This window comes from Ammospiza nelsoni, chromosome 7, assembly GCF_027579445.1.
Source record: "Ammospiza nelsoni isolate bAmmNel1 chromosome 7, bAmmNel1.pri, whole genome shotgun sequence".
NCBI lineage: Eukaryota > Metazoa > Chordata > Aves > Passeriformes > Passerellidae > Ammospiza > Ammospiza nelsoni.
Genome location: NC_080639.1, coordinates 34,489,297 through 34,514,129, shown reverse-complemented (window position 1 = coordinate 34,514,129; position 24,833 = coordinate 34,489,297). Strand labels below are relative to the sequence as shown.

General features: G+C 42.4%; 1 protein-coding gene across 1 annotated transcript in view; it reads left to right on the top strand.

The window, feature by feature from the left end:
* Positions 1-12,055: 12,055 nt before the first annotated feature.
* NXPH2 (neurexophilin 2) overlaps positions 12,056-24,833 on the top strand; it is a 35,838-nt gene continuing 23,060 nt past the window's right edge. The window contains exon 1 of the mRNA XM_059476473.1: positions 12,056-12,126. Within this exon, the coding sequence (XP_059332456.1) occupies positions 12,073-12,126 (54 nt within the window). The 5' untranslated portion in view covers positions 12,056-12,072. The remainder of the gene's footprint in view (positions 12,127-24,833) is intronic.

The window sequence follows — 24,833 nt, the reverse complement described above, 5'->3', positions numbered from 1 at the left end:
ATAAGACCTATAAATGAGAAAGAGAATGAATATCCAGAGAAGTGTGTGAATAGGAAGAATATATTTAATTTTGGCAATGTTCATATGGATGTGCAACTTTTAGTGTTTGCTATCAACTTTTTCAGGCTACAACATGTAATTTTTTCTTGATTGAGTCTGTGTCTGGAAAGGATTTAGTCTTGTCTTGGATAACCTTCTGGGACAAAATGCTCTCTAGCAGGCTGCTGTGCCTGTATCTCCCAGTTTTCCTTCAGACCTCCAGCAAAAAAAAGTTTGTAAAAAAAATTCTCTTAAATTCTAAATTCAGACAAGCTGGTATTTAGTTAGGGCTTTTTCTACCCATGAGAAATCATATGATTGCTCACTTATAAGCACCCTTCAGCTTCAGAGGCCTTATAATTTGTTTAGGTTAATATCACATATCATGTATCACACCTTCAGTGAGCTTCCATAGCCATGCCAGATGCAGCAGTGGAAGATTTGGGCAATGAAGTACCCTCAGTTCAGCAATCCAGACACAGTAGTGAGTGCTGTACTGTCCTGATGAAGTCTCTGTTACAGACGCAGAAACCTCAGGCAAGATTTGACTTTGGAAAAATTGTTGGAAACCTGGTTTGTGTGGCAGTGCTGGAGGTGGAAATGCACTTTATACTCCATACACTATATAGCCAACACTACCACAGCTAGAATGTTGGAGCTGCTCTACATGAGGAACAAAATACTTCACTCTTCTGTTTAAGCCTTCATAATTTTACTGTCAAATAAAATGTCTCAGGTTTCACCCAGTCTTTCATAGAGTATTTTCTGCCTGCAATAGGCAGCCCTTGTCCTTATGCAAGTTCCTGTACCTACAAAAATATTTCATTTAACTGTTTATAAAACCATTTTTCAGTTCTGACACCGCCAGAAAAGTTTCAAATACAGCACCTGTCCCTCTTGTATTTTCCCTGCATTCACCAATGCTTTGGAAATGAAGCCACATCTCAAAAATCAGGCCTGGATTACACAGAGGTAGTGCAGCTGCAGAAGCCAGCAGGGCTGCACTGAGCTTCAAAAGCACAAAAAGTTTGAGATTATTTTTAATAACCTGGCCTCAACCTGAAGGAGAAATAGGAATTAAAAAGGAGAAAAAAAGATGAGGCATGAGATAATCAGCTTAGATAAAGCAAAGGCATGATTTGATCAGTTTGCTCGGCAGTGAAATTATTTGGTACATAACACTCACACCCTGGGTCACTTTAGACAACTCCTAACAGGCACAAAGAGATTCAGGAAGCAGGGGACACTCCATGGAAAAGTACAAACCAGTTCATTACTGTCCAATACACAAAAACAATTGCTAGGAATAATGAGCTACCAATCCAACCCTTGAGAAGTTCACTGCTCCAGAGATGACTCCAGATGACTGCTCCAAACAATATTTGCCAGCCATGAAGATCATGTGAGGAGGCTTTTCTCTGTTTGTCCTTGGGACAGGTTGAACCTGATGTCACCCTGATATTTTCTGAAAAATCCCTTTGCCAGGATTTCTTCTCCTGGAAAGATGAGAAGCCTCAGCTTCTCCATGTTTTGCTGCTCTGGAATGTGGCCTGGAGATTCTTTGTCCAAACATGTGAATTGTTTTTTCTTAATGGCCAATCAGCAAGCTGTGTCCGGACTCTGGTCAGTCAGGGGTTTTTATTATTCATTCTTGTTAAGCCTTTTGATGTATCCTTTCTCTTTCTTTGGTATAGTTTTAGTATAGCATCTTATCATATCATATCATATAATATCATATCATATCATATCATATCATAATAAATCAGCCTTCTGAAAACATGGAGTTAGATTCTCATCTCTGACCTCGTCCTGGGGACCTCACACACACCACACCTTGGTGCTGCAGAGCTGCCATCTTAGTTCTTGTTTTCTTCTTAGGACTTTTCCATGGTTTTTCCATGTTTGTTTTTTTTCCATTTGAATCCTTGAGCTGCCAATTATGTCCTTCTCACCAACCTTATTTCTTCAGTTTCACTTTGTTTCTTTGCACAGCTCTGTTATGTGTAGGCTTTTCCAGCTCTTGCCATCAGGTCAGCAGGTTTCTCAGAAGTCTGAGCTGGGGCTGCACAAACATTGCTGGATCCTGGATCACAGACACCTGAACCACTGGGAGGAGGTTACAGGGACAAGAAGCTATTCTGGAAAACTATTGACATTCTCTTAGGAAGAGCCATTGTTTTCATTGTCACATCACATTTCTGCGAGGAAGCAGAGAGCAGCAACACACACTTAATAAAATAAAAGAACCTCTTTGCATCTCATTCAACCCTGACACAGCAGTGAGAGCAGCAGAGGATTCACACAAAAGCAGACAGAAGTACATCACAGAGCTCTTCATTTGCACTAAGAAGTTAAGCAACAATAAGCCTACTTAGGCCTGCAGATGGTTCAGTGCCTCTAATGCTTGGCTTGGGTTTTAATGCAGAAATATCAAAAGCTGTTAGTGGCAATGCTGAATGACCTCCTGCCTACAGTCAGTGATTTGCTTTTAATACCGAACACCATCTACAGAGTGACTGATCATATTTTGAGTCTCCTTAGGCAGTCACAAATGGAAGGGAAGAGGCACTAGCTAACTCTCTCTGCCCAGATGAGCAATAGCAGGATAAAGCACTGCCAGCCCTCACAGATCAGAGCCTGCACGCTCTGGGGATGCAGCAGCAAGAAAAGTTTGGTGTGTGCAAACAGCCCAGGCAACATGTGCCAGATGTGACACTGCAGGAGAAGCACAGGAAATAAAAAAGTCATCACAGATGTAACAACCTCATCTCTGGCACTCTGTCTCTCTTGTGAGATGAAGAAATTTCCATATCCTAGCAGGCAATCACATCTAACTGCATGACCCCACTGCTTTGTTCAGTTGAACAGCTAAATAAGTGTTTTCCATCTTTTCTCATATGGAAGGCTCCTAAAATGTCACAACATTCCAATACTGTCAATGTTAACCAACTTATAAAAAGTATATTATCCAGGCTATTCTTCTTGACCCCTGAAAAGAATCCATAAACCTCTGGACAACAGGTCAGACAAACAGACCAGACATAAGTCTCCTCACTAAAACTATTTTTATCTCTTTTTAATGTCCCAGCACCCATCTACTCCTTATAGTAAGGAGTCTTGCAAAACTTGTCTTGCAAAACTTATTCTGTTAAGCACTTGTATCAATTGATTTTATTCTGAATATTGGCTGTCATAGAAAATTAACCATGGCAATTGTTTCTAGAAAACTCTTACAAATGCTGTCAGCTTGTGGAAATTGCAATTACTAAACAAGGATCCCTGGTAACTTCAAAACTTTTGGACATAACTTTGAAGAAGTCTGTGTATGTCAGATTTCACCTGTCTATATTTATATCCACTATTGCCCTGAAATGACTGCAGCATCAGTACTGATGAGAAAGAACAGAGTACAAACTACCTGTTTATACCAATGGGTTTGATGCCTATGATGAATTTTGAAAACACTATTGAAAATTTCTACTTGCTACACTTAAATATTTGCAATCTGGCTACAATGTGCCTTATGTGAAGTGAGAATAAGGAGGGAATTTTATATGATGGCACAAAATCCCAATCTTTTTATAAATTACTTAATCCCACAAATCATGTTTTCCTTAATTCATTATTTTATTAACTGGCTGGCTGAAAAGTTATAGTAGCACTTGCTTCCACTAATCATCAGATCAAAGAAATCTGTTGAAGTTTTAATTTTGGGAACATTTCTGAGGAATGTCTTTTGATTTAAGAAACCTAACTTTTCTCATCCACCTAGATATTTTCTTGTCTTCCCTCCTGATTCCACTCTCAAAAGAAAAGAAAAATTGATCTGTCAAATCTTTCTTTCTATAACTCTGAAACTTTTAAAATTGGCAGAGGCTTTCATGGGTCTTTTCAACTTAGTTTTACAACCGTAAAAAATTGACAGATCTCTGCAAGAAAAATGAGAGCATGATAGATTTGTCAAGGACTGAGTGGATAAAAATGAATGCAACAAGACACATATATGCCTCTTTCTGCTGTAAGTGAAAGGAAAGCTCTTCAGAGTCAGCAGCAGGAACACTCTGTTCCTCATCCCCCAGTCACACCAAGTTTATTTACAGCTTTGTGTCCCCATGAGCAGAGGGGGGATGTCTCCTGCTCAGTCCAGCAGCACCAGGCCTGGTGATATTGGTGATACCCCAAGGTGCAATTTTGGACTCCTGTACTCTCAAGACCAACCTAGGCTGATTTCTGCCACCCTTTCCAGGGCTGAGGAAGCTTGTTCTGTTCCAGTTCTCTCCAAGGTTATGTAACTTTCCCTGCTGGGTTATAATTTTCATGCAGGTATCTATGCCCTGAGCTGGATGGTGAAGTCTGAGGTCAACACAGAACAAACTGGTGTGACCTTACACAGGAATTCAATAGGTCCCTCAAAAATCACTGCTGCTCTCCTTTTCACTGCACCACTTTTAGACATCTTGCCCTTATTGAGATGGGTTTCAGAGCAAAAGGCAAAGCTAAGCAGCATTGACTGGAATACATGGCAAACTTATGCTTGCAAATTCATGCTCCTGTCCTGAGTTTCTGGTCAAATAAAAACCAAAACAATTCCTCCAAGGCAGGCTTCCTCAAACCCACATTTATTATTTTATTTCAAGTACCAGGTCTCTAGAGATCCAGACTTTTAAAAAAATATCCCAGCAAATGAAAACCAAAAAACAACACAAACCACCTTGTTTCAGGGAAGACTCCTGAGGCCCTCTGATTTATCCCAGTGCTGAACAAACAGAGCACCTTTGCAGCAGCTTTGCCAGTTCTCCAAAACAATTGTGCCAGAAACTAAAGTTTGCTTTTATCACTCTCTTCATCCTTAGAGGGAAGCTGTTTCTCCAGAGGGCCAAAGCACTGCTTCCAAGTTCCAAGTTCCTCAGTGGTTCGGGTCTGGATTCTAAAGAAAAAGAGGCTTGTGCTGATTTCCCCACTACTGAACAAACCTTCTAAAGGTAATTCCTTCCTCCCTCAAGAGCTCTGACCCCACCTGGGTAACAACGAAAGGGAAGGTGGAAGGAATTGTGCTTACTCTCCACCTCAGCCTCCTGGAGACAAGATTACAGGCAGCATCAGGGAAACACAAATTCCTTCAAAGTGGCCTGACATGAGGAAAGCTCAAAAAATTCCCTGTTTCTCTGGGGTACAAAACATCTTGTGAATAATTGCTTTGGCTTTGTGGAAGATGATAAGGAAAATCAAGAACTTGTGTCAATTTTCAAAAGTAACCAATTATTTATTTAACCTAAGAGCTCGTGCATTTCTCAACCTGCTCTAATTGTTCTGATAACAGAAGGCACGTTCTGGATGTTTTATGAACAATTTTATCTCTCCAGGCACCAAAGGCCACTGGGACATGTGCTGTGCTCTACCCTGGGTAGATTTAGAATAATAAAAAAAGAGTGACACAATCTGACATCTGCTGATAAACAGTGTAAAAAGAAATGCAGGGCACAACGTCCCATCAGTGATTCAAGTCACTTATGCTGGAAATTATGTAAATAAAGACATCCTTATTTTGGCCAATTTGGCCAGAAAAATGATGGGTTTAAAAACCACAAGGGGCCTCTTTAAGGCATAATGTGATACATTTCTCTCTATCTCTGGCAAAGTTCACTTGGGCACGTTATCATCCCTTTAAGCTATTTATATCCCTACCTTACTGAAACTCTTTTAAAAATATTATATTGGAGTTGTCTTTTAGAAATAGCCAGAGTTCACCTTGATATTAGTAATTGTACATGTTTTATATGGATATTTCCTTATCACTCCTCAGATGAAAGATGACAGTAAAAACAATGCATATTTTTATATAAAGGTTATGAATTAGAAATGTAATAAAATGAAAGGGAAGTGGATTTGAAAGCATCTGCTGAACAGCACTTTTTTTCAGTACTAAATTAATGCAACAGCAAATTTAATCTCCTGAGTCACAGACAAAATTTTAGCACAGCTCTGGGACTTTTTTCCCCATATTATAAAGCTGGATTTTTTTTTTTTTTTTAATAGAAGTACACAGCAAATATTTTTGTCGTAATGCAGATTTGCATCTTTTTTCTGTTGGGTTAAATACAAAGCACACAGCACACATTTATGGTTTATACATATTCTATGGGAAAATAAATAGTTAAAAATCAGATTCTCAAAAAAACTCTGAAAACAAAAACAAAACTTAAAACTAAAGCAATTTTAGAACTAGAACCTTAGAGATAAATTAAACAGGGTAGCCACAGCATAAATGAATCTCACATGAGGGTTCATTATAAATGAGAAAATGTTCCTTTGCAAGAAATTAACTGATTAAATAATGTATCAATTTCTGATGAGCAAAACACATTAAAAATTTTGAAGGTAGGGTAAAACCCCCAAGGGTGTTAATGCAGTCACTCTGACCTCAAATGCTGTGATTGCTTTCTTTGAATATTTAGTTCTGCAATAACTCTAGCTATATGACTTTTAAAAACAATTTTATTTAATAGCTCTCTTTAACCAGTTACAGACAAGCCATTTTCCTTGCAAGCAGATCTTCATCATTACTTTTTCTCTTTAATGTACCTTGCAAAATCTTTCCCATTTGCCTGTTTTGACATTTTTAAAATAGTTTGTAAACTCTAGAAGTTTAACTTGGCTTCTTGATGTCTCAGTGCCAACTGTGTTGGGACTATCTAGATAAAAAAATAGCTTAGCATTTAAAGATAAGCACAGAACACCAAAATAAGGCAAAATATTGACAACAGAGTTAATGGATTTATTAGAGGTCAGAAAATGTAATAAACTGAAAGCCATAAAAGATTACATGAAAAAGTAGCCAGGACTCTTCAGCCTCACCCAAAAGTACATGGAAAGGAAAAAACCCAAGGCATTCTCTCTTTGGAAGGAAATCAATCTCCCTCAAATTAATCTTCTACTTTAGCTTTCAATGTGAATGAATATCCTGAATCCTAGGGCAAATATTACTAATCAAAGGGCAGGAGAAAATGTTTGCAACACCCTGGGTAAAACAGAATTCCAAAGGCTGATGCGCTCAGACAAGCAGAGATGTGGAAGTGGACAGTTCTCACTCCTGAATCTGAAATAACCAACGTGGGAAACTGCAAGTCAGAGAGAGGAGATCAGTAATAAAGCTGTGAAATCAGCAGTGGTATAAATGGGGAACAGCAAATGCAAATCTAATTCCTAAGAATATGAAGAGAAACACAGTATCAGCAAATATGAGTTTTAGAAATATGCAAAGCTGTTGGAAGCCACCTGAAGGAGGAGAAAAAAGGCTTGGAAACACAGAGAAATAGAATATGGAATAAATTCATCTGGGTTTTGGTTTGTTTTAAGTTTTTGGTTTGGTTTTTTTTTTTTTTTCAGATTGTTCTAGGATGACAAATATTGCATTACCACCTGCCTTTGATTAGGTTACTAATTTTATAGACAAAAGAAATAGAGTCATTTATCAACACTTCAACCAAAATATGATTGGATGTCATGGAAGGAAACAAATAGGCTGGAGAGGATGATTAGCAAAAAAGTTGTGAAGAGGATAAGGTATGGTTTAACAGACTGTGTTCAAGGCCTGGGAGGAAATAACTAATAAGGTTCTTTAAAGATTGATCTTTAGGGCCACTGGTATTCAATAAATTAATTAGCTAGTCAATAAATTAATTAGCAATTCCAGCTAGGTAGGAATTGCCATTGAAATATGCTGCTCACATAGAAGCAGCGTGTGAAGGATCTGGATAACACATTGGAACAACTGGAGCAATCCTGAGAAAATATAATGGGGATGCACTCTAGACAAGGAAAATACTGCCACATGGTGTATCAAATATTCTCTTTTCAACAGAGATAAAATAGGCATTAATGACATTCCACAAGACTCCAGCATTTAACTTTGAATGTTCACCCACATTTTTTAAAAAATCTATTTATTCCAATGGGAACAGATAAAAGAAAAGTTTTACTAGACTAATACAGGAAATGGAGTGCTATTGCCTGAGAGAGACTGCCTGGCTCACATGATTAATAAAATTTGAGAGGGAATCAGTGCCTTTTAAATTTTTTGGGCTACACATTATAATTAGGAAGAAGAGCTCATTAACATAAAGCAGTTGACTGTAAAAGGATCCAGCTATCAAATACAGCAAATTTGAAAATTAGAGGTTAGGAAGAGGTTTTCAAATGCCAGAGGTGTGAATTTTTGGAGCATGAAATTCCCCTACTCCTAACTAGCTAATTTAAAGGAGGATCTTGAAGACTTTCCAAAAACCCCACACTGCACAGTCTGCAGTGAAGGGAGATGGACTGAATGACACAGACAGCTGGTTTGTGTGGACAAATTACTTGATAAAGGAATAAAAGTTATTACTGACTTTGTGCACAAGCATTAGCAATCATGTATTAATCAGGTATTTTTCACTCTTTTGAAGCAGCCAAGATGGTTTAGCAGGATCCTGAGTTTTTAGTTTATTTTTTTCCACAGCTGGCTCATTAATCCATTTCTAGAGAGATCAGGATTACTTCCTGCAGTATACAACCATTATTTCCTGAGATGAACCAACTATCAGCCATTGTGCCTTAAAATTAGACCAGAAAATTTGCCCATCCCCATTTAAATGAGGTTTAAAGATCATGCTAACATGGCAAAGACATGAAATGCAAAGCACAGGCCTTCCACTCTCTTCTTAGCCAGCACTACTGTGACTTTTCTGGCAAATAATGCAGATAACAATAATACTTAGCACTTACTGTGCATGATGCTTCTCATCTTCAAAGCACTTTACAATTATTTACTGCTACTTAATCTGGAAAAAGCATGATTTCAGGCCGGCTTCTGGCAGCTTGTGTGACAAAGTTAATGTCATTTGAATCAACTCTGTTTGTATTTAATAGGATAGAAGTGCAGTACTTCAGCTCCAACGCTATTATTCCATTAAAAGCCAATTACAGAAATTCAGCTTTCCCTGAGTTTATAGAGCACAGATTTATTTTTTTTAATTTTTTTTTTTTTTTTTAAACAGACGAGATCTATCAAAACACTTGATCCGAGTTTAGCCTTTCCAACTCTGACATTTGCGATTGCCCCGAGCGGGGCCGCGGTACCGCCTGCGGGCGGCAGAGGGCGCCCGAGATGTGTCCATTGGCCCCCGGGCCCCGCGATTGAGCGCAAAAACCGCGATTTGGGCACCGCAGAAAGTGCCATTTGTCACTGCTAAACACACGCAGAGCAGCGCCTGACTGCTCTCCATCCGCGCGACTTTGGGGGTTTAAACTCTAATACTGGTAAATCCGAGCGTATTCTATTCGGGTCGTTGTGTATTTAACAGGATGTCAAATGGTGGCACTAAAATAAAGTCGGGGCAATCCCAAGCATAAGCGCAGGCTGGGTGGAGAAAGGATCGAAGGCACCCCCAAGGAGCTGATGTAAAGCTCAACATGAGCTCTGGCAGCACAGAAATTCTCCTGTGTCCTGGGCTGTCTCAAAAGCAGCGTGTTCGAGCAAGGGGATCCTCCCCCTTTCACTTTGGTGTCACCTCACCGGCAGGACATGAGCCCTATGGCCCCAAGGAACAAAGGACATGGAGGTGTTGGAGCAAGTCCAGAGAAAGTCACAAAGATGCTCTGAGGACTGGAGCAGCTCTGTGCTGGAGCCAGGCTGGGAGAGCTGAGGTTTGTGGTCTGGAGAAGAGACGGCTCTGGGGACACCTCAGAGCCCTTTCCAGGGCCTAAAGGGGCTTCAGAGAGCTGGAGAGGGACTTGGGACAAGAGGAAATGGCTTCAAACTGAGAGAGCAGAGCTAAGAGTAGAGATTCGGAAGAAATTCTTCTCTGTGAGAGTGGAGAGGCCCTGGCACAGGTTGCTTAGAAAAGCTGTGGCTGCCCCATCCCTGGAAGTGCTCAAGGCCAGGTTGGTTTGGAGCAACCTGGGATAGAGGGAAGTGTCCCTGTGCAAGCTGGAACAGTATGAACTTTAAGGTCCCTTCCAACACTCTCTTCTGAGAGTCTATGATTCTATGAAAAAAAAACTCTTGAACATTTTCCACAAAAAGTAACTCTATTAAATTCATTATAGTACATTTACTCAGTGACCATCACTATTTCAGTCTTCTCCGAGTCTTTGAATCTACTGCAAATGAACTCATTTAAAGTTGTTCCCTTAATAAGTAGTTCCATTTGCTATAGATAAAGCATTTTGTCCAAACTCAAATGAGTGATTGTGACTTTTGGCTCAATCACATCCACATGAAACCTTTTCAAGCCACCTTGCAGCAGAGCTAGGAAGGGAACAAGTGGGATGTAACCAAAAACCAACAATCACCACCTGGTAAAATCATGGCTGCTCTCAAGTGCCACAAGAGGGATTGCAAAGCTGTTTCCACTGACAAGGATTTTAGCAGTTGAATGTACAAGGGTTGTCAAAATGTAACCTGAATACAGACCTAGTAAGAAGATGAGGCTGAGAATTAAGAGGAAAGTAATCTACAAATGGCAGGCAGGGTTTGCAAACTGAAACCACGACTTGCACTTCAGCCCAGTGGCAGAGAGCTCACATATCACATCATGGAATTATTGATGAGCAAACACAGGCGCTGCCAGGCCTGGCACAGGTGTACCTGCTGTGGTGGCACTGCTTCAGCCCAGGCTGTGTGTGGTACACGTGCCAAACCTGGCTGAGGTTCCACCTAGAGCTTTATTTCCCCTTTCGAGGTTGCCACCTTTCACAGGTGTCACAAAAACAGAGGAACAACTTCAGCCTGCTCACGGCTATCTCAACAATGGATCTGGTGAATTCTGTTATTAAACGGATCTGACCCCAGTGAATTCTTTGGAAATGGGTCCTGTGGTCTTCGGGGCGCCCCACAGGCTCGCACACCATTTCCCAAACCCTGCAGCCCTGCACAAGGAGCCAAATTAAACATCATCCTGTGCCCGCTCGAGTGTGCACCAGCCCCAGGTGACAGGGGTGTGGTGTCCCCAGAGCAGGCCCCGGGACAGGTTCAGGGTCCCCGGGGCTGCTTTGGTGTCCTTGGGACACTCTGAGAGTCCCCGGGGCAAGTTCAGTGTCCCCGGGGCAGTCTGAGTGATCCCGGGGCAGGTTCGGTGTGCCCAGGGCGGGCCCAGTGTCCCCGGGACAGGTTGAGTGCCCCTGCGGCAGGTTTCGTGTCCCCAGGACACTCTGAGTGCCCCTGGGGCAGGTTCGGTGTCCCTAGGTCACATTCGGTGTCCCCAAGACACTCTGAGTGACCCCGGGGCAGGTTCGGTGTCCCCGGGGCAGGTTCGGTGTCCCCAGGACACCCTGAGTGTCGCCGGGCCGCCCCACCGTGCCTGCTCACAGCACAAACACGTTGGGTTTCCCCACAAGCCCCGTAGCGGCCCAGCCGCCTGTGTGCCGGGGGCAGCCACCCCCGAAGGAAGGAGCGGTGACAGGAGTGCCCTATAAAGCCGGGACCAGTGCATGGCCGTCGAGTCTGTTCACCTTGCCTACAGCGGCGGGGCCGGGCAGCCCAGGGCGGCTCCCAGAAGCGCACCCAGGCTCGGCAGGGCGGCCGCGGGCGGAGGAGGGGCCGCCGCCTCTTTAAACTTGCCGTGAGGGCCGGGCCGCCCCGCCCGGGGCAGCGGGGTCCGCTCAGCGCCCGGCGGGGACGCGCCGCCCCCGGCACCGCTCCCCTCAGCCGCGGCCCGAGCGGGTCCCTCCGGCTCGGAGGACGGCGGGGCCCGGCCGCGGGCTGTGAGGGGGCCCCGCCGTGCCCCGCGGGGGGGGCCGGGCAGCGCCGGGCAGCGCCGCCGCCTCCCGCCCGCCTCAGCCCGCCTCCCGCCCGCCATGGCCGCCCGCGGAGCCGAGCGGCGCCGAGCCGAGCGCCGCGGCAGTGCCGGGGTCTGGCCGCTGCCTGGCAGCGCCCCGTGAGCGGGGACGGCGGGCGGCGTGTCCCTGCGCTCGGTCCTGCCCCCCGTCCTCCTCCCGGAGCGGCGATGAGCGAGACCCGCGCCGGGGGAGTCGCCGCCTAGACCGGCAGCCAGGATGGTGCCCCTGCAGCCCCTGCCCCTCGTCGTGGTCCAGGGCGTCCTCCAGCTCGTAAGTCTCCATCCCCGCGGCCCCCGGACTCTCACGGGGGGCTTGGCCGACACCGGTGCCTTCCTCCGGGAGCGCGGCGGGCGCGGTCTCCTCTGGAGCCCCGTTCCCCTAACCTGCCTCCCGCAGCCCCTAACATATTCTTGGTTTTCTCTTTATTTTTTCCAATTTTTTTTCTTTTTCTTTTTTTCTTTAATTTTTTATTACTTGATTTTAATTAAGCGGGCTTGCCTCTGTTCGCCCCGTTTGGGAGTGCGGGACGCTCGCAGCCCGAGCCCAGCGCGGCCCCGGGGCCGGGATGCGCCGGGAGCCGCCGCGGAGCTGGAAAACACCGCGGGCAGGGATGGGAGGGATGGGGAAATGTGTTTGTGTGTGCCGAGCACCGCCGAGACTGCCCGCTCCCGGAAAGTTTTCTGCTGGCCACAAGCGCCTTTTTTTTCGCGTGCAAGGCATAGCAGGGCGCGCAGGTAGCGCTCGGGAAGCTCCCCCGTTAGTTCGGGCTTGCTGCAGCGCGCCCCGGGCGTTTCCTTAATTTTTTATCAGAAACTGTGGGACACGCCGGTGCTGCGGTGAATATTGCTGTGCATGCGGTGGGGGAATGCGGGGGCTGACGTGGCGGCAGGGTGAGGTGCAGAGTGCGAGATTCGGGGCGCTGAATGAAGGGAGGGAGGCGATGCCAGGTGCGCGGTGAGACGGGCGAGGAGCGCAACTTGTCCAACCTAGTGCCTCGTCCGTGGGGCGCTGATGGTACAAATGGACTGATGCTCCTGTTCGTGAGTGGAAAAAAAAAAAAAAAAAAGTGTTTGTAAAAGAGCTTGGCCATCTTCACTTTTATTTCGGAAAGATTTTAACCGCGCTTGCTGTTTTGGAGGGAGTTCTGGTGTTACTCTCACAAATACCTCCGCTGCAAAAGTTATGCCTGTCTTCCCCGGCTTGCCTTGGACGCGAAAGTTTGTCACGAAGTAGTCAATAGGGAGTGTGTAATAAACCCTGAAGGGATTAAACACCCTCCGTAAGAACTGGAGTCTAGTGTTACAGTGTGAGGTGATTGATTAGTTTTTGAGGAAGCTTATGTCAAATTCTAATCCGGTTTTGGATTGTGCTTGTCGTGTAATGTTTTTTGCTCCAGCACTTTATCATAGCAATGAAGTAGCGAGCTGCAGCCCTGCGATAAGGCGCACATTTCTTTCACACTCCCATCCTTTTGGACAATAAAGGGCTGTTTACATTCTTCACATTCTTGCAGCCAAGTTTCCAACTAAACAACGCGCCGGGGTGAGAGATGGGGAAAGGAGAGCAGCAAATGGATTACAAAGTTGCTGAGCAGGAGGGAACTAAATAAAAACTCAAACCTACAACCTCTCTCTCTCACTTGCACCATCCTTTTTTCTTCCTTTATTTTTATTTTTTTAAGAGCTACCAAAGGGATCAATTGGAACTTGCACCGTCAGGGATGGGGTTTGTTGTGCTATGTTTTATAGGTGATGTTGGGAAGTTGCTTGCTGTGTGAGTGTGTGAGTGAAGGCTGACTAAATGAAGCAAAGTTGCTGCTTTGAATCAAACAAAAATCATAAATAGCCACTGCAGGTTCTCAGGTGGATGTGGCACTCAGCTCACCCAGGAGGATTCATTTTTTTTTTCTGCATTTTTTAGATACAAACAGCAAGATTTTGGAGTCAATTAGTTTTACACCTTTTGTAAGTTAGTTTAAATAATAAAGTAAAGCAAAATGAGAATGTGTGAGATTTTCGAGGCGTTTTAGATACCTTTTAACACTAACATACTACTAAAAAGTTGTGTAAATGTATTTTGGCATGCTCTTACCAGAACACCTGATTTAAGTTACAACTTATTATAAATTATGAAATATTTTATGTTGGTGGTAATGCATCAAATGCAAGTCTGTGCTATTCTTTGTGCTCTGGGCAGAATTTGGAGGGACTGGTGACTTCCTGGAATTGGATGAGCAGGTTTAGAAGAGAGGCATTGGTATTACTGATTCTTGACTTTTTCTTTCCTTTTTTAACCAAAAATCAGTGTGGATAATATTAATACTACAGTGAAGGCTCAGCGTTTCAGCCAAGAAAAAAAAAAAAATCCCGGGTTTCAGTGATGCAATAGAGCAGCATTTCAGTAAGCCAGAAATGCTACCATCAAAGCCTTCCTGCTGGGGCAGCCTTAATTTTTTATAAAATCAGAGTTCTTAGAATGGGAAATACTTTGGCACTGCCTTTCAGTGAAGGGAGAAGTGCTTTTTATTTTAATAGATTGAACTTCAAATGCTGTCTGTCCTTTCAGATATCAAAGTGTGCTGTCTACTTACCTCCTTGTTAAAAATGCATAAATTAGGATGAAATCCGTGTGAAACTTCACAAATCTGAGGAGATTATGGCAGAGTGTCTCACTGAATTTCTGAAAGCAGTGTTAGGTGATTCTTTGTATGCTGCATCTACATTGCTCAGTCGAAGTTCATGTTTTATACTTTAAAGACAGCATAGATATATTTTTTAGCATGTTTCTAGATTATTTGATTATTATATGGGGTACCAGTATGCATGCAGCAATTGCACATATAAATTTCCTAAAATATTCTGCATATTTGGATATGTTAAGCAGTAAGGAAGGCTGCTGTTGAATCAGGTTAAGGTGCTAACTTGCTCCTGTATAAATTCATTAATTTTTAAAGCCAGGTTTACCTTCTGTTGACAATATGGAGCAAAACAACAATTTGCAATGCACAGTCAGTGCATGTCTGGGCTGTTATTGATAAGAAGATGAAAAATTGCTGTGTTGTGTTATCATTAATAGGTGCTCTTGCTTTACTATTAATTTTCAGTAAGCTTTTCCAATTGTCACATAATTGCTGAATGCCCTGTTAGTTATCTCTTTGGAAGTAATGGAGTTCTACACGTTGAGAATTAAAGTGTACGAAGCATTAGGATAATGCAGTTTACAGAATCCCTGCTAGTGTTTTGTTAAGTCAGCTTTAAATACCTCTAAGGAGGAGGGGGAGCTTCTTCTACTTCCCTGCAAATATGAGTTGTTATTTTAAAGAATTCTTGTTGGAACAAAAAAAAGCTGTCACTGTCCCTTTGTCTGGGCAAGGTGGAGTTTCAGGCACGCACAGTCCCAGGCAGGACCTGTGGTTCTGGGGTAGCCAGGCACTGGAACTCTTGGTTTATTCTCTCATCTCTGTGGTCTGAAATTGAGAACGGCTCACAGCAGCGTTGTCCTGTGCTTATAGTCAAAGTTGCTTCAGTATTCTATCAATAAACTCTCTTTAACATTAGCATTGGGCAGAGTTGTTACTGCATTAGAAATTTAGGAATCAATCGTTTTACAAACCCTTAAAAGCAGCTGATTTTTTTTCCTCCAGCACTGTTTATATAGATGAGAAATAATTAAGAAAAAAACCCAAAGGTTGTTAATTTAAAATTTTTCTCCACCAAGTTTAGCAGTATAGCATTTGACATGAGTGAAATTCAATGACAGATTGTTTGTCTTGGAATTTCAAAGGCTGAAAATAACTATAACCAAAGTAGATTTTGACAATGAAACAAAAATTTTACAGAGGTTTTTTTTTCTTTTTTTTAACAGAATTTAAGGCTCTTAGCAACTTGAGCTGAAAGAATATTTGCTATAGCACAAGGTACTGCTTCATAAGAAGAAATATATTAAAAGCTGAGCTAAAGCTGCCTTTCCATTTAAAATATGCATATCCTGTGAGGTGTAGAAACACAGAGATCTGTTCCTTCTGGCTACTTTAATTTTGTCTCCATAGCCTTGCAAATGTGGTCCAGGTAGCATGCCCTTGCAGTGAGAATCAGAAATAGGCACCATGCAAGTCTCTCAGCACCATTTCAGAAAGGTAAATGCTTCCCTCTGGTCATCTGGAAGTGCACAGATGAAATTCCATCCCCCTTTAATTTCAGTGAGAACTTTGTCATAAAATGTATTGGACCCAACCTTTCATTTGGCTTCCTCTGGTAATTTTTTTTTTTTTTTTTGATGCTGTAGGCTTTGTAAGCCTTGTGTAATAAAGTAATGTAGGTAACTCCAGAATTGCAGGTAATTTGGAGCTGGAGACAGATCAACAAACGCTGGTTTCACCAGATTGAGAATTTATTGCCCTGAATAAGGAGTTGTGTCTTAAGGTGCGTGGGGCCAGGTTTAGTTTGCACGGGAGGTTCCCAACTCAACCTGTCCTCACATCACATCTTTTATCCTAGCTCCATGAAGCTGCTTCCATGATCCTTCTCAGTTTATTTGCAGGTTGACTGGGGCACAGAAAGATCACAGATCCTGTTTAAAATCTGTACTGCAAGACTTCTTTGCTGTCCAGTAGGCCACAAGATACCCCAGGCTTGCCTAGGCAAAATCCATGTCTCAAACTTTCCATCTGTAACACACAAGGAATTTTTCTGCCATTGTAAAGCACTTGGAGAGATGTCAGAGCCGTGCTGTAAGTGTAACAGACAGGGAAGTGAAATGGAAAGATTGGTGGAGCCCCAGTGCTGAAATAGGATGCTCTCACCACTCCCACCTTTCTGGTTTTCCTCCTGCGAGAGGGGAACTCGGGAATGGGAGCTGAAAAGGAGCAGCAGAAACCACGCACTGACCTGGACATTGAGAGCATCAGAGAGCTGCAATTCTACCCTAGGTACACCAAATTCCTCTATACTATTGAAATTTTTTACCTTCAATCAACACTTTACAAACAAAACGGTACAAGGAGAAGCAAGAGCTGCTTGGGAAGTTTGCACTGAGGTGCCAGCAAGCTGCTTGTGGTCCGTGGGTGAGGTGCTGACCTTTATTTGCTCCAGGTATTGGGTAAGATGTGGTAATTCTGGGGCACTCTGGTGAAGAGCTGCGGTAAGCAAAGGTCAGCGCTGCTCTGCGCTGAATGGTTTTAATACAAAAGCTGTGATTCCATGGGTGGGGATTGCCTCAGCAGTGAGCTGTTCTGGTGGTCAGGGAAGCCTGTGGCTTTGGATCTTTCACACCTACTTGTCAATGTGTCAAAACCGGAGACAGCGATGAAAAAGGAAGGGTTTTTTCCGGGTTTATGCTATGCAGGACAGTCCATTGGCTCTGCTAATCTGTTTTCGTGTCCTGATTTTTGCCCACATTAACACACTGCTTCACTATACCCATTACGAAACACAAACACCAGCTGTAAAATCTTTGCTAGAGCAGAACTGGAAGGCAGGAAGGTGGAAGTTCCCATTCACGTGGCTGTTACAAATTCATCCTGAACCTGACTTCCAAAAACATCCTATTCTGAGGCAGCTTTAGCCTTTCACTTCGAATCTTAAATATGTTTGTATTTATTTCCCCAACCCCATTCCTCCTTCCCATTGCGTTTCCATCCCTTCAATTTCCCGCTGGGTTTGTAGCTGTAGTTTGTGTAGTGTGTTTAGGCGCTTAAAGGATCAATCAGAGTGAAAATAAGGGGTGACCTGCTGGCAGTTTTTGCTTCCAGCAGAGCATCACTGCTGTGAAGTAAGTCCAGTTGCAGGTCAGGACTTGGAAAACATTGCTAATTCTTTGGTATTCCCTGTCGGTTCTAAGCTCAGTCACACTTAACAAAGAGATTCAAGGAAACAAATTAGGAGCGGGGAGGAAATGAAGGGCTGTGAAGTTGGGTCAGCAGTTAAGACTGAGTGGTTTTGTCTTTGCAGCAGGGATTTCAGTGCTGGTGTGATGCTCTGCTCTCCCTGAAAAGGCAGCGCTTACTGTAAATGTAGAATTGGAACGATTGACTATAATTTAAGGTAGATTTAAGGAGCTGTAAGAGCTGTAGTTCTTGAGATAGGTTTTCTCTTTGTTCCAAATGACTGGTAGTAATAGAAGCTATTATTAGCTGGGAAGTGGAAATGAAAGAATAGGGAGAAATAAAAAAATAGAGTGAAGAATCTAATGTCTCTAAAATCGGGCTTTATGTGCATTGGGGCCAATTATGGTTATTGTATCATTACAGTACAGATCTGAGGCTACTCCAAAAGCTCTCATTCTGCTTCTCCAGATCCAGCATGTTTGGTTTATGTTTACAATCAGTTGTGAATTTCGTGACATTATAGCACTTGTTTTAGGGGATGACTAGGTGTTTCTAATATCATCAGTCACCAATATAAACACTACCTTAATTTCATCTTCCTTTACCCATTATCTAGGAAAATAAAACACTGTGCATAGAAGTGCCCCTATACTTGTTCTGCTATTAAATAGATTTAAGGGGTTTTAGTGGAGAAGGAGCTGACTGTGCTTGAGGCTGACCTGAAGGAAAAAAAAAGCCCTGGGACTTTGCTGAGGGAATAAGAGGTGAACATGAGAGAGAGAGAAAGATGATGGATGTAAAACAGCCCTGTGGGCAGGAGTGGAGTGAGCCTGAGAAGTTACTGCAGGCAGAGAAGGACAGACAGACTGACAGTAATGAGGAATATTCCCACAGTAACAGAGTTCTATTTGTGCATCAAACCCAGGTGGGTGAAATATCAGACATTGAAGTTTTTTGTCATTTAATGCTGCCTGTCTCTCTTTTCCTTGCAAGCACCTGCTCGTTGATTCTGTTGCTCCTAACATGTTTGGAAAGTTGGAATTCCCGTTCCCAGTGGGGGTTTAGGGGTCTGATTGGCAGTGGTTTGTTCTCAATCCTTTGAGAACATTCAAAGGGGTTTGTTTTCAATACTTACCTGTTACTAGTGAGTGTGTTTCTTTGCCATTGGGAGCCTAAACACAGGCAAGCTGTTCTCAAGTTGAATTTTCTCCTTACTCCAGGCAGTTGGGTGATTGCTGGAAGAAAACTTCTGAAATTGTATGCACATAACAGTAATTTTATAGTGCACTGTGACTGGAGTTCATGGCACTTTAGAGTCAAGGTGTGTTACATGTGTGTCATCATTATTTGGAGAAACTAAAGAAATAAAATAGAGGCAAATTTCTTATCTCCAGCCCAGTAGACCAGGAGAATATTTTGCATAACTGACTTTGTTCTTCCCTGGCCCATCTCCATCCAAAGGCAAAGAGCTGCTGAATCTGATGTGAACTGGCTGACAACAGGGGCATTTTTGGAGTGATGTCATTTGGATCAAGGCAGGAGTGAAGCCCAGTCCTTCAATTTCTCGAGCAAACAGAGTGCCAGGGAGAGGGCTAAAGCCTGTCTTGTTTTCCACTCATTAAACTAACAAAATGCTAATCAGCTTTGTGGAAAGATTGGCAGTAGATAATGTTGCTGTGGCACCACTGTCTGATCGGGTGTGTTAGCCTGGGCTGCTCTAAATGGGGTGATTGAAACACCTCGGTGTTTTTTGAAACTGATTCAATTTTGCCCAGTGACTGCTTTCAGTTCTGTCACCATTCTAGGCAAGGAAAACACCGATGCTGAATTCCTTGTGGGGCTGGGACAAATCCTGTGCTGTAGCTGCTGTTGTGTGCCAGCCTCACTGCTGCCTGCTGCTGAGCTACTGTGTCGATTTCCAGGCATTGAATTAATCTTCCAGTGCTGGAAACATCCATTTTTTAGTTAATTCTGAGTCAAGCTGCACTGTCTTCTATTGCTGAATGACAAATCCATCAGTCTTCCTTGCCTTCCCCTGGCTTGGGTCTGCTCACTGCTGTGAAAAAGTTTCTGGTTCTCCAGGGAGCTTTTCTAAGCTGCATTCTGCTGGGAGCTGCCTGCTTGCTCCCTCTGTTTCTCTCTCCCTCTGTGCTCCATCTTCCTGAAGTTTTTTTCCAGGCAGAGGATGCTCAGCTCCTCTGGGAGAACCTGCAGCTTCCTTGCTTTACTCTTCCTCCTGGAGATGCCCCTCCATCCAAAGTACAGCAGCCCAAGAGCAGGTAGAAAGCCTGCCTTCCTTTCTACTGCTCGGCTTCAAATATTTCACTTCAATATTTAAAACATATTTTTAGAAACATTTTATTTTATTATTTTTGCAGGAAACAAATTTTTATAGCTACCTTTCCAGAATCTGTTAATGGTCATCTGTTCACTCCTTGCTGATGTCTTCTGTCCAAGCTGTCTGGTAGCAAATCAATCCAAAGGTTTATCAGATTTGGGTCTTTCACTGTATGATGTATTTCCAGAGTGTTTCCATGTCAAATTGTCTATTTTTAAACTCATTTGTCACGATTCCAAGTCTGAGTGGATATCCCCTTTTAAAGCGCCTGATTGGAATATGATGTGAGGATTGGTTTTTAAGGAGCAAGTTTTATAGAACTGTAGATGTTGTAGATTCTGCTCTAAAAAGCATCTGTTTCTAAAAAACATATTTTTCCCCTCTGTGTAGGGATACCCTCTGCCTGTCAAGGTCTTATTGTGGCAGTGAGCTGTGTTGTATAAAACTTATATCCAGACCAAGAGATGCAACAAATTGCATTTCTACCACATTACTTTCCTGGGGCACAGAAGGTTTTTAATTTCTCTACTCTTTCTCTCCTTCTCCCTAGAACCCAGAATCCCAGATTTTTTTTACATCAGTTTTGGTGAAATCACAGTTAATGCCTTTCCTTAAAGTTCTTAAAGAGTGGGAAAGCCATTCTCATCCATCTCACTCTTCAAGTCTTTTCTCATTTTTCTTCTGACTAGAATTCAGTATCCAGCTGGCACCAAGCTAAGCTAGCTTAAAATAATACCAATGTCTTGAGTGTCTGACAGGGGAATAAATGCATTGTTGAGTTAGGACCTATTTTATTTAAATTAAATAAAATGCCTCTAAATGTAAGGATGAAGAAACGTGACATACCTCATACTCAGATCCATTTTATGGTGTTCACCCCATAATCCTTTTATTCAGACATGTGTGACCTATGTGTTATCAGCAATGGGCAGCCTAACACTGCAGTAACCAGGGAATTTAAACTCCATATTTTATTCAACAAAACCTTTTTGTGAGTATTGGATGAGATCTCTTGCTTGCTTAGACTGAGGGTTCCGTGTTGCTGTTTTTAATACTTGACGTTGAACAATGGAGAAAAGAATGAATTGAAAATAGCAAAATTTGTATTTATGCTAGCTAAGGACACCATTCTGCAGAAATTTGCCTTCTGGTGAGTTTGCAATATTCTTTTAATGAACAGCACAGTTGTATTTTTGGTGGAATAATAAGATTAATATGGGGACAAATAAGTATAATGGCTATTGTATCTTTCTTGTGTTTTAATGGATTGGATTATCTTGTCCATCCAGAGTAACTATTAGATTTATCTTTAATTTTTTTTCAATAACACCTGTTACTGTGAGGGAGATGGAACTTTTTTCTGTTTAAGTGTTGAAACTGTAGTCCTGAAAATACAACTCAGTAGTCACTGACTGACTTGTCCTACACCAGTGAAATCCTTTCATGTTTTCAGGGAGTATTGAGATAAACTCAGTCTGTGATCAGTTATTAATAAAGCCTGCTGAGCATGTGCCCTATGTCCCCATTTCTGTCTCATCCACTACAATTATCTAACAGAAATTTAATTATCCTTGAGATCACCAGCTCTGATCCAACTGAAGTGCACAGAATGATTGGACAGTTCTTTCAGTGATGGGCAACAGCATCACAGGAAGCTTGATTTTCTTAGGAAATGGGCTAAAATAGTATTTGAAACAGAAACAAGTTTGAAAGCCAAAACACACCTGCATGGCAATCAGAAGTTCACCAGGATTTCCTGGGTAGCCACATTTTGGTGGTTTGGACAGACATGCAGAGGCTGCAAAAGAGCTTTTAATCTTGCCTTTAATAGAAACACGTGCTGTTGCATAATCTGTTTGGTTCTGACTCCTCAAAATACTCACCTGGAAAAGGACTAGTGATCCATTTCAGTGGGGCAAGAAAACCTACATAAATTCAGTTGGTTTGTTTGGTTTATCTTCCTTGTTTCTTCAGTTTGAGAATAACATCTTGACTAAATGTCGTCAGGAGATTTCTACACACACTTCTGGCAAATTCAGTCATTAAAAGATAATGCAGAGGTTATCAATATCATGACTTTGAATTAAACACCTGCAGATTGTGTGTGGTACCTGAGAATGAGATTCAGCCAGAAGGAAAGTCCAGAACAGGGATTGCAGGGATGCTGCTTCCACTTGCACTGGCAGACTTTTTAAATGTTGGCTTAAGGTGGAACAGCTTTTAAGGACTGATGGACAAACAGGTGGCATCTCCATTCTCTCTGTACAAATAAGCCAGTGCTTATCCCCTGGTTAGGATGGCAGAAGGGAAAATGAGCTTGGATCTCTCAAGACCGTATCAAACTTATCAGAGGAGACAGCATTCTACAGCAGGGTGCTCAGTCCCTGCCCTCACCGAGAATGAAACCTGCTTGGATCTGCCTTGAAGAGGTACAATAGGTACAAATATGTTCATTTATTTTGGTGGGAGGTGGAATATGTACAAATTCAGTGGGAGCAGGAAAGTGACTTTTCCTGCACCTACCTGAGAATGTTCTTGCTCCTGCAAAGAGACACTAGAAAATAAAACACAGTAGGAGCATCCCTGCAAGCATTTTTTTCCTGGTTTTGCAACCTAAGTCAAAGGTGTGTGAAAATCACATCCTGGATTGGATCCTTTGACAGAAATCCAGGAAGGAATGTCTGGATTGTATCCTGGGAGAGCCCATCCAGGGATTAGCAGCTTGGATGCTTGGTGAGGTGTGCTCTTAAACTAAGGGGAATTTGCAGCCTTAAAATGTAAGGACCACTTGGGTCATGTGTCTTACTGTGGGATTTTAGAGATTATAGATTTAGGCACCAGTTACGAAACTGGGGAGGAACTGCATTTGCTCTCTGTCAAACTCTCCCTACTTTTGTCATTCTCCTTGTCAGATGGATACCTGGAAAAATACCCAATGCCTTCCTGTGATGTAGCATTGCTGATGCAAAACACTTCCTAGAATTCTTCCTTAGTGTTTGTTTAGAGGGTCCCATGATGATCCCTAGCTGATGGTATCATATTGTTTAGTTTTTCCTAATACTATGCACAAAGTTTTCTTATTTCCTTCCCTTTATGCTTAGCTATCTTCTTTTCTATCACTCTTGAGACATTTTGTTCACACTGCATTATTTGCCTGTTCCTGGGCACCTTTTCCTCAGAGATCTGCAACATTAGCACTGTGAGTCACAGCAAGTTTTACCTCTTTATTGATCTTCTGATTCTGGGTGTTTGGAGTAATTTACTTTTTTTTTTTCCTTACCTCTTTCCTGTTGGCTTTCACAGAACATCTAACTGGAAAGATATGTGCTGAGCCAATTTGCTTAGACAGTATCTTTTAACCCTGACACAGAGGAGTCTTGGAGAATATGGCAATTTCTCAGATTTAGAAAATGGGCTAGATTGAGGAGGAAGACATTATATTCTGAATAATTATTTTTGAATATTTTTGCTACTTCAAATTGATGCTTTTACTGCCTATACATTTTTTTTTTTAATGGGCATGTGATGTAGACAGGTTGGGTTTTTCCTGGCCATCTGCAGCCAGCCCATGAGGATGGGACACTGTGTGTGCTCTGTGGATACTCTGAAGATGTGAACTACGTGACTGTGTTAGCACCATGCATGAGCTCACAGGCACAGCCACAAAAAGGAGAATGAGTACAGCTGGGAGGGTTTGGTCAGCTCAGAGCTCAGGGAGAGCATCCTTGTATCTACCAGAAACATCACCAGTCTCATTTCCAATGAAGTTTTTCCATTGCAAGCTCTTCAGGAGTGTCAGTGTCTGGGTAAAATTGATAGTGTCTGAAAAGAAAAATACCAGCAGGAAATACAGATAAACAGATTGTGCTCTTAAGTGTTTTGCTCAGACCTTAATTTCCTATTAAAGAAATATCCCAGCCACTCCCAAGGGACACATTTCTTTGCAAGCAGTGACAACCCTTGTAGCTGGCAGTGTGTAAGAAAAGCTTCTGTTGAAAGAGGCTGTTAAAGGATCACATGTTCTGTTGATATAAACCTGATATTGCTTCAGATTTCCTATTACTGAAAGAAATGCATTTAGAGCAGTCTGTAAAATAGTCCTTTTGCCTGGAACCACCACCTTTTCTCATACAAGTCATCATCTTTAATAGATAAGCTTTCCATTAAGAGCTAGAGAAGGTGCTAGTTTTTCTTTCAGCAGTTAGAAATAAGAACAATAAATGTGTGGGGGAAATGCATCAGTTTGGTTAGGAACATCAAAGTGTGTTCCTATCTGAAATATAGACAAATCAGTTCAGAGAAGGCTCCAAGTGTGGAATTATTGACCCTGGAGGATAAGATACAGAATAACCTTCCTGAGCTGTGCTTTGTCAATTTGAAATAGTGTTTGCAAGGTGAATAGTTTAACAGTCTCAACCCCCCCTCAGCAAAATATTAATAGTAGATTGCATCACAGCTTTTCCTAAAAGTTTTTTGCCCATTATAAATTACACTGCTGTAAAAGTATATTAATGTTCTATATATCTATTAATCTTCTGTAAGATAAAATGAATAAATCCAAGTGATTGATGTAACTCATAAAAGCCCATAATTGTCTCTTTCTTTCTGCTCTGGTTGCTAATTTCATGATGTGGTCTCAATTCTGGGTTCAGCTGGTTGAGCCCTCTCTGTGGTGTGTCAGAATCCTGAAAGCAGTGGGGTATGTAGGTGTTATATCCAAGTGAAGGGTGAAAGATTAAACCAGGAGATCACAGGGTTAAAAATCACTTTTATAAACTCCTTAAATATACATACAAAACTCATAAATTAACATTT